We start from the raw sequence: 9,563 nt of genomic DNA, 5'->3' as shown, positions 1-9,563 counted from the left end.
AGGAAAATTTTACAATCAGGCAAGTTTAACAAAATAACTCCACAGGGTTTGTTTTTTTTTTAATGTTTATTTATTTTTGAGACAGAGAGTGCGAGCAGAGGAAGCACAGAGAAAGGGGAACAGAGGATCCAAAGCAGGCTCCATGCTGTCAGCACAGAGCCCAGTGTAGGGCTCAAACTCACGAACCTCAAGATCATGACCTGAGCCGAAGTCGGATCCTCAACCGACCGAGCCACCCCGAGCACCCCTAGATATTGTATTTTTTTTTTTTTTTTTTTTTATTATAAATTTTTTTTTTTTTTCAACGTTTATTTATTTTTGGGACAGAGAGAGACAGAGCATGAACGGGGGAGGGGCAGAGAGAGAGGGAGACGCAGAATCGGAAGCAGGCTCCAGGCTCCGAGCCGTCAGCCCAGAGCCCGACGCGGGGCTCGAACTCACGGACCGCGAGATCGTGACCTGGCTGAAGTCGGACGCTTAACCGACTGCGCCACCCAGGCGCCCCTAGATATTGTATTTTTAAGCAAGAGCACAGACTGACCATCCACTTAATTTAAGCTCTCTGTGACGCCTTCCAGTAAGATATTTTATTTCCAGCATACAAGTCTTTTGAATCTTTTGTTAGATTTACTCGTAGGCATTTTGTGGTTCTCAGTACTATTGAAAATGGTGTCTTTAGGGGCACTTGGCTGACTCAGTCACAAGTAGAGCATGGGACTCTGGATTTCAGGGTTTTGAGTTCAAGCCTCATGTTGGGTGTAGCGATTACTTAAAATCTTAAAAAAGAAAAGAAGAAAATGGTGTCTTTAAAAAAATAATGTTTTTCATTGTAGTTGCCACATGGAAATAGTGTATACCTTTCTGTAGAGGATGCTTTTAGTCAACAGGCTTGAGCAGTGGAAACTTGATCAAGGTGAAAGGGCCCACTGTGACCACCACCAAGTTGATTGCAAACAGACCATGCAAACAGTCTTGTTAATAATGCAACCCACCTTGAAATTGCCTTAGGCCCTAAGTGACCAATAACAACCAGGCACAGTTCCTAAGATTACCCAAAAAGGGAAAATTCCACACATTCCCATACTCTTACTCCACCTGTGGCCTCCACCACCTCCCTAGAAGACAGTCTCTCCTCTGCTGTCCCACCTGTTGCTCCCTTGTGGTGTATTCAATAAATTCAATAAACTTCTATCTCTTTTGTTCTGCTTTGGGTGAGTTTTTTATTTTTTTGAGACATAGAAAGGGCGTGTACGAGGGGCAGAGGGAGAAGGAGAGAGAGAATCTCAAGCAGGCTCCAGGCCCAGTGTGGCGCCTGACTCGGGGCTCCATCTCATGATCATGATATCATGACCTGAGCTGAGATCGAGAGTCAGACCCTTAACCTACAGAGTCACGCAGGGGCCCCTTGGGTGAATTCTTTCACTGCCTGTGCTACCGGCCCCTACTTTATTGGGATGCCCCACTTGTGGTGGCCCCGTCTGATCAGGAGACCCTACATTGGGTCCATACATTGGTTTGTGTATTTATTTACTTAAATGTTTATTTAAATAATGTTTATTTAAATGTTTAAATGTTTATTTTTGAGAGAGAGAGAGAGTGAGAGAGAGAGAGAGAACACATAAGTGGAGGAGGGGCAAAGGGAGAGGGAGACGCAGAACCTGAAGCAGGTTCCAGGCTCTGAGCTGTCCGTGCAGAGCCCCACACAGTGCTGGAACTCACGAATTGTGAGGTCATTGCCTGAGCCAAAGTCGGACCTTCACCAACTGTGCCACCCAGGCGCCCTTCCATACATTGTTTTTTAACCAGCAACCATGTTAAATTCATTTTTAACGTCTTTTGGTGGATTCTTTTGAGTTCTCTATCAACATAACCATCGTCTGAAAAAAGACGATTTTGTTTTTTCCTCCTCAATTCTTGTGTCTCTAATTTCTTTTTCTTGCTCTTCCAAGCTGACTGTGAAATAGAAGCAATTGTGGGCATCGTTGTTTCTAGTTTTAAAGGGAATACTTTTTTAAGTTTATTAATTTTGAGAGAGAGGATCCGAAGCACACTCTTAAGTACCAGCTCTGAGCCTGACCCGGGGCCTTGATCACATGAACCGTGAGATGATGACCTGACCAAAATCAAAAGTACAGCGCTTAACTGACTGAGCCACCCAGGCGCTCCAAGCTAATTTTTTATGCACCAGTTTTAAGATCATCATAAATCTTACTTTAATTGATTATTTTATTTGAGAGAGAAAGCATGTGCATGCTCACAGGAGTAGGGGCAGAAGGAGAGAAAGAGAATCTTAAGCAGGCTCTGAGCCAAGCCTTGACTGAAGGCTCAATCCCATGACCCTGAGATCATGACCTGAACTGAAATCAAAAGTCGGACACTCAACCGACTGAGCCACCCAGGCACCACGATAAATCTTACTTTAAATTTCTTCCTCAAAGAATACATCAGGCCCACATAGTTTTACTGGTGAGTTGTACCAACTTTTATTTTATTATTATTATTATTTTTTTTTTTTAATGTTTGTTTATTTTTGAGACAGAGAGAGAGCATGAATGGGGGAGGGGCAGAGAGAGAGGGAGACACAGAATCTGAAGCAGGCTCCAGGCTCTGAGCTGTCAGCACAGAGCCCGACGTGGGGCTCGAACTCACGAACCATGAGATCATGACCTGAGCCGAGGTCGGACGCTTAACTGACCGAGCCACCCAGGTGCCCCGAATTGTACCAACTTTTAAAGAAACAGATCATTCTGATGTTATACAAACATCCAAAAAATAGGGAAAGATTAAATTTGAGGTCAATTTAACCTTGATACCAAAACTAGAAGAGATTAGTAAAATAAAGTGACATTATAATCCAATTATAAACACAGAGGCAAACATCCCAAACAATATCAGCAAATGGAATCTAGCAATATGCACAAAGGAAACAAGCCATGAGCAAATTGTTTTATTCCGGGAATATAAAGACCATTTATCATTAGAAAGTTCATGGCATTTACTACATTAAAAGCTTAAAGGAAAAAAACAAAATCATCTCAAGATATGCTGAAAAATCAGTCAATAAAATTCAATGCACATTGATGTAAAAAGTTTTAGGAGATTATGAATAGAAGGAAACAGGCACCTGGGTGGATCAGTCAGTCAAGCGTCCGACTTCGGCTCAGGTCATGATCTCCTGGCTCACAAGTTCAAGCCCCGTGTGGGGCTCTGTGCTGACAGCTCAGAGCCTGGAGCCTGATTCGGATTCTGTGTCTCCCTCTCTATCCCTCCCGACTCACATTCTGTCTCTTTCTCAAAAATAAATAAATAAATAAAAATAAAGAATAGGAGGTAACATTGCTAGCTTGTTAAAAAAATAACTACCAAAAAATCCTACAGGAGCAAAAATAGGCAGGAATTGAAAGCATTCCCTTTAGAGGTGCCTGAGTGGCTCAGTTGGTTAATCATCTGACTCATGATATCTGATATTGCAGAGCCTTCTGGAGACTCTCTTTCTCTCTCTGCCCTACCCCCACTCATACGTGTGGGCGCGCGTGCTCTCTCTCTTTCCCTTTCAAAATAAATAAATAAACATTAAAAAAAAAAAAAAGCTTAGGGATGCCTGAGTGGCTCACTTGGTTAAAAGTCCAACTTCTGCTCAGGTCACGATCTCGAGGTTTGTGCATTTTTTATTTTATAAGTGGGCTCTACGCCCAGCACAGAGCCCAACATAGGGCTTGAACTTATGATCAAGGCTTGAGCTGAGATCAACAGTCAGACAGTTAACTGTACTATCCAGGTGCCCCTCTACTTCTTATTTTTATTTACCTATTTTTGTTTGTTTGTTTGTTTGTTTATTTATTTATTTATTTATTTACATTTATCCGAGCCCAATGTGGGGCTTGAGGGGCTTGAACTCAGGACCCTGAGATCAAGAGTCACATGCTGTACTCACTGAGCCAGCCAGACACCCTATACTGTATTGCCTTTTTCTTTTTTTACCTTTATTTATTTATTTTGTGAGAGACAGACCTCGAGAGGGGGAAGGGCAGAAAGAGAGGGAGAATCCCAAGCAGACTCTCAGCACAGAGCCCGACATGGGGCTTGAAATTGCAAAACCGTGAGATCATGATGCGAGCCAAAACCAAGAGCTGGACACACAACCAAGTGAGCCACTCAGGTGCCCCACCATACTGCTTCTTAAATAAACTTTATATTTTGGAAAAATTTGACAGAAAACTTGCAAAGACATTAAAGAGTTCCTATATACCTTTCAGTCAGTTTCCGCTAAGATTAACAGCTTCCATAACTATGGTACATTTGTCAAAACTAAGAAATTAATATTAGTACTTCATGATTAACTAAATCACAGACTGTAAGTTTCACCAATTTTGCCACTACTGTCCCCCCCTTTTTTTTCATGTTTATTTATTTTTCACAGAGACAGGCAGGGTATGAGCAGGGAGGGAGCAGATAGAGAGGGAGGCACAGAATCTGAAGCAGGCTCCAGGCTCCAAGCTGTCAGCACAGAGCCCGATGCCAGGCTGGAACTTGGAAACCATGAGATCGTGACCTGAGCCGAAGTTGAACACTTAGCCAACTGAGCCGCCTAGGCACCCCACTACTGTCCCTTCTCTGTTCAAGGATCTAATCCAGGCTGCCAATTTGCATTTAGCCTTGTTATTGTTATTATTATCATTATTATTATTTTAGAGAAAGAGAAAGCAAGTGGTAGAGAGGGGCTGAGGGGGAGAGAGGGAGGGGGGAGAGAGAGAATCTCAAGCAGGCTTCATGCTCAGCACTGAGCCCAACAGGGTATTGATTGATTCCAAACCCTGGGATCATGACCGAAGCCGAAGTCAACGGTTGGGCACTCAACCAACTGAGCCACGCAGGTGCCCTTACTACCTTTTTTAAGGAAGATTTTTTTGAGATTTTATTCGTAAGTAATCTGTACATCCAACACAGGGATTGAATTTACAACCCTGAGATCAAGACTCCCATACTCTACCAACGGAGCCAGCCAGACACCCCTAGCCATTTCATTTTTAATTTTTTTCTTTCTTATTTTCGAAAGGGAGACAAGAGATGGTGCCTGCAGGGGTGGGGAGGGGCAGAGAGAGGGAGACAAAGGATGTGAGGCAGGCTCTGTGGTGACAGCAGAGAGTCCAATGCCGGGCACACACTCAGGAACAGTGAGATTATGACCTGGGCTGAAATTGGGCGCTTAACTGACTGAGCCACCCAGGCGTCCCTCATTTTTAATTTTTATTTGTCTCACTTTTCAATACCTCTTGCATGCTTCAGGTTGATTAAGTTTGTTAATGTTCTTGTTCCATTTTTTCCCATCTACCTGCCTGCAATTTTTATAATCCACTTATATTTTTAAAGTGATTATCCTTGAAATTTTACAATGAATATTTAATTTAACCAAATCTAAATTTAAACAATTTTTTTAAGTTTATTTATTTATTTGGAGAGAGAGAGAGAGAGAGAGACAGTGTGTGCATACATGGGAGCGAGGCAGAGAGAGAGAATTCCAAGCAGAGAGAGAGCCGAACTGGGGGCCTTGATCCCACGAACGCTGAGATCATGACCCGAGTCGAAGCCAAGAGTTGGAGGGGTACCTGGGTGGCTCAGTTGGTTAAGCTTCTGACTTTGGCTCAGGTCATAATCTCCTGGTTCTTGGGTTCAAGCCCCCCCATCAGGCTCTGTGCTGTCAACTCAGAGCCCGGAGCCTGCTTCAGATTCTGTGTCTCCTTCTCTCTTTGCCCCTCCCCTGCTTGCGCTCTCTCTTCTCTCCCTCTCAAAAATAAATAAACATTAAAACATTTTTTAAATAAATAGTTTATTTATTTTTAAAGATTTAGTTATTTTTATTTTTTTAGAGAAAGAATCTTTTTTTTTTTTTTAATTTTTTTTTTTTTCAACGTTTATTTATTTTTGGGACAGAGAGACAGAGCATGAACGGGGGAGGGGCAGAGAGAGAGGGAGACACAGAATCGGAAACAGGCTCCAGGCTCTGAGCCATCAGCCCAGAGCCCGACGCGGGGCTCGAACTCCCGGACTGCGAGATCGTGACCTGGCTGAAGTCGGACGCTTAACCGACTGCGCCACCCAGGCGCCCCTCTTTTTTTTTTTAAGTGTATATACTTTGGGAGAGACAGCGAGAGTGTGAGTGGGGGAGGGACAGAGAAAGAGGGAGAATCTCAAGCAGGCTCCATGCTGCCAGTACAGAGACCAGCACGAGGCTTGAACTCACAAACCGTGAGGTCATGACACGAGCTGAAATCAAGAGATGGAGGCCTAACCACCTGAGCCACCCAGGTGCCCCGAGAGAGAATCGTAAGCAAGCTCCTGCTCAGCCCAGAGCCTGACATGGGACTCGATCCCAGGACCCTTGGATCACGACCCAAGCTGAAATCAAGTGTTGGGACACTTACTGGGCTGAGCCATGCAGGCACCCCAAGGTTTTATTTTTAAGTAATCCCTACACTGATGTGGGGCTCGAATTCATAACTGCAAGTTCAAGAGTTGCATGCTCCACTGACTGAGCCAGCCAGGCGCCCCTATTACTCTTTTGCTAAATCCCACAAACTAATATTATTATTATCATTTTATACAGGCAGTGTTTTTTCAATTTTTACACGTTCACTTTTTTGTTTCCCATCTGCCATACTATAAAGCAGCTTGTGCTAGACTTTTGAGTGACGTGATCTCTGTACAGAGAGAGAGGCCATGTGGAGCATTACAGAGGAACCAGACATAATCAATGAAGCTTTGGACCTTAGCCCAGTTCCATACAAGCAGTTTTGTGAATTCGGCCAACACCACCTAGAGTAGTAGAGCCTAGGCCCAGCTAAGCCCTGCCTGAATTCCACAGAATGATGAGAAATAATAAATCATCTCTTTTACACCACTAAGTTTTTTAAGTGGCTTGCTATACAGAAATAAATACCTGATCTGCTTTACCATGAAACATATTTCTTGATATGAGGCAGTGTTGTGCAGGATCCCATGTCGATGAATCAGGCATTCTGCAAGCTTTTGGATGTGTGTGCCAGTGTAGAGGCACTGTTGTCTGGAAAAACAAACACGTATCTGTGTAAGTTGACAGTTCCATAGGGATGAATCACTGTCCGCCTAGAGTAAAAAGGATCCAATGTAATCAACCTACCTTCATGTGACTGGCTGTTCTACTCAAGGAATAGTAACTCATGGCCAATCTCTGGTGCGGCTGGAGCTAGAATAGAATAGCCTTGGTGGATGGCCGACTGACCTCACAGATGGACTGCCATAAAATTGTAATCACAGAATCTAACATTAATACCAGGCTTGACTTAACTCCCACAAGTCATAGGACAGGCACCATTAGAATCCCCATTTCACGGTAGAGAAAAACTGGAGTCTGGGAGTAAAAGGGTTTCATCGCCAGCAAGAAAACACGTAAGATGTATTTTTTCGTTTTGTATTGTCCATATTCATATTATTTTATTGCAGTTTAGTCCCAGTAGAACATATAGGTCTTGGGCCCTAGAATAAAATCAGGGTGGGGACTTTTTTGGCTTCCCCTTTTGGGCAACTTGTTTGGACCCCTCCCACCTGTCTCTTACGGGGCGGAGTTTCCTTCCCTATCCCGCCTTAGAAACTACATTTCCCAGCAGGCTCAACACCGGCACTGACGCACTTCCTCCCGGCGTGCCCCGCGGCGGGAAGGAGCTAAGTGGGCTCGAGGCCGACGCGACCAGCGTTCGTCGCCGCTGCCGCCACCGCTGCCCGTGCGCTGAGAGGAGTCGTCGCGGCCATCCCTGCCGCCCTCGTCGGCCATCATGTCCGCCCAGGCGCAGATGCGGGCCCTGCTGGACCAGCTCATGGGCACGGCCCGGGACGGTGAGTCCGGGCGACAGGCCTGGCGAGGGGCTGGGCAGGAGTGAGGCGAGGCCGCCGGGCGGCCTGAGGCGGGGGCCGCGACCGTCTGCGCCTGCGCCGGGCACCCTTCCCTCCCCCGCGCGCCGACCGCCGGCGCCGGGCCTTTGTCTGAGCCGGTTCGCCTTGGAGGCGGCCGCGGCCGGGCCCTCCCTTGCTGGCGATGGGTCCCCTCCCCATTTGCGGTTGCGACTTTCTCCCTGGCCGGCGCCGCGCGACTCCTTCCCGCTCCCGCGGCCCAGCGCCGCGAACCGGGGAGTCGGCGGAGGGCTGGCGCCAGCGTGGGACTCCAGGTCGCTGACAGCCGGGTGGTGGAGCTCCTCCGAGGCTCCTCGGGGAAGAAGCTACATACACCCGAGCGAGCCGGATGGGCCTTGAAACCCCCGCCGTTCCTCTTCTGTACCAAGGGGAGCTGTGAATTGAGCTTTTCTAACGTGGGTTCCTGCCGAGTGCTTTTCCAGCCCCCTTTCCCCCTAGTCACACAGGAGAGCCTCTGTTTAGCCAGCGCTTGGCAGTCGTTAGGTAGGTCTTGCAATGATTGTCGTAGGGAGGAGTGAAAGATCATGATGGTTGTCTTCAGGAGAAAGCGGTTGCACCTCGCAAAGGTGTATACCTGCTGTGGTTTGTGTTTTCTTTTCTACTGAAGTAATGAAGTTGTAAGTTCACATGGACACATTCGCAGGGCTGTGCAGATTCTTTGCACTTTATTTCATAGGTGAATAAGTGCTCTTTTAGCTTTCTTTGTATATTGAGTTGCTTTTGAATTGCTTCCCATATTTTTATTTCATACAAACTGAACAATTGTGGCCCCTCTATTTTATTTATAAAGGTTCAGTGTATCTTTGCCTGCCTACATCAATCTGCAAGGGAGTTGCAGAAAAGCCTCATGTTCATCGAGCCGTGAGTCACAACCAATTTCTAAGCTGTTATAACAAAAAAGTGTTTGCTTTTTTTCACAAATAACTTTAAAAGTGTAGTTTAGAAAGAAAACATTTTCAATAAAAAGACACAACATTAATCCTGGATGCTTGCAAATCCTAAAATATATTCCTCCTTTAGTATTACACAGCTCTGTGGATACACAGATTAGCTTTAAAATTTGTCACATTCCACTTTGCCTTTACTTTTATGTATCATTCCCCTGACTTCCTTACTGCAGGTTGGGCAAGAAAACTTTTCCTTTAAAACTTTTCAACAGCGGGCATAAAATTCTGCAGCTGAGGTCTTGAAGAATGCAGATGGGTACAGTATGTGTTGGAACTCACAGTGTGTATTGACTAACCTAGTTCCTTTTTTTTTTTTTTTTTTTTTCCGGTATTGTCTTGTTAAAAGTGACTCCCAGGTGCCAACTCTCTTTTTTAAGGGTGGGGGTGACGGGGCATAGGAAGACTAGGTCTAGGTTATTTATCAGTCAGTGGTAGAGTTTGAAAGCTTTCTCCTTCATGTGACTTTGGGCAAAATACTGCCTATGCATTTGTCCATAGCAAAACGATAAGACTAATATGTAGCTTCTGTTGGTGGAGAAACTACCAGCTATAAGTCATATGTGGTGATTCATGGCCCTCTGAGTAGCATGGGTTTTGGTATCATTCCCCACATGTATGTGCGGGGTTAATGGCCTTTTGGTGCTCAGTCTCTTACTTCAGATTCCTTGACTT

General features: G+C 45.2%; 1 protein-coding gene across 3 annotated transcripts in view; it reads left to right on the top strand.

The window, feature by feature from the left end:
* The first annotated feature begins 7,673 nt into the window (after positions 1-7,673).
* The window catches only part of LUC7L (LUC7 like), a 37,022-nt gene continuing 35,132 nt past the window's right edge, over positions 7,674-9,563 (top strand). The window contains exons 1-2 of one of the 3 annotated variants that reach the window (XM_030301497.1): positions 7,722-7,869; positions 8,735-8,805. Coding sequence is in view for 2 of the 3 variants with exons in the window: in XM_030301496.1 (XP_030157356.1) it covers positions 7,809-7,869 (61 nt within the window). In the remaining variant the exon portion in view is untranslated. Of the gene's footprint in view, positions 7,870-8,734; positions 8,806-9,563 lie in introns of all 3 variants that reach the window. The other 2 variants (XM_030301496.1, XM_030301495.1) reach the window with 2 other exon arrangements.

This window comes from Lynx canadensis, chromosome E3 (genome assembly GCF_007474595.2).
Source record: "Lynx canadensis isolate LIC74 chromosome E3, mLynCan4.pri.v2, whole genome shotgun sequence".
In the NCBI taxonomy this organism is placed as follows: Eukaryota; Metazoa; Chordata; class Mammalia; order Carnivora; family Felidae; genus Lynx; species Lynx canadensis.
This window is presented reverse-complemented; position numbering and strand designations above follow the sequence as displayed.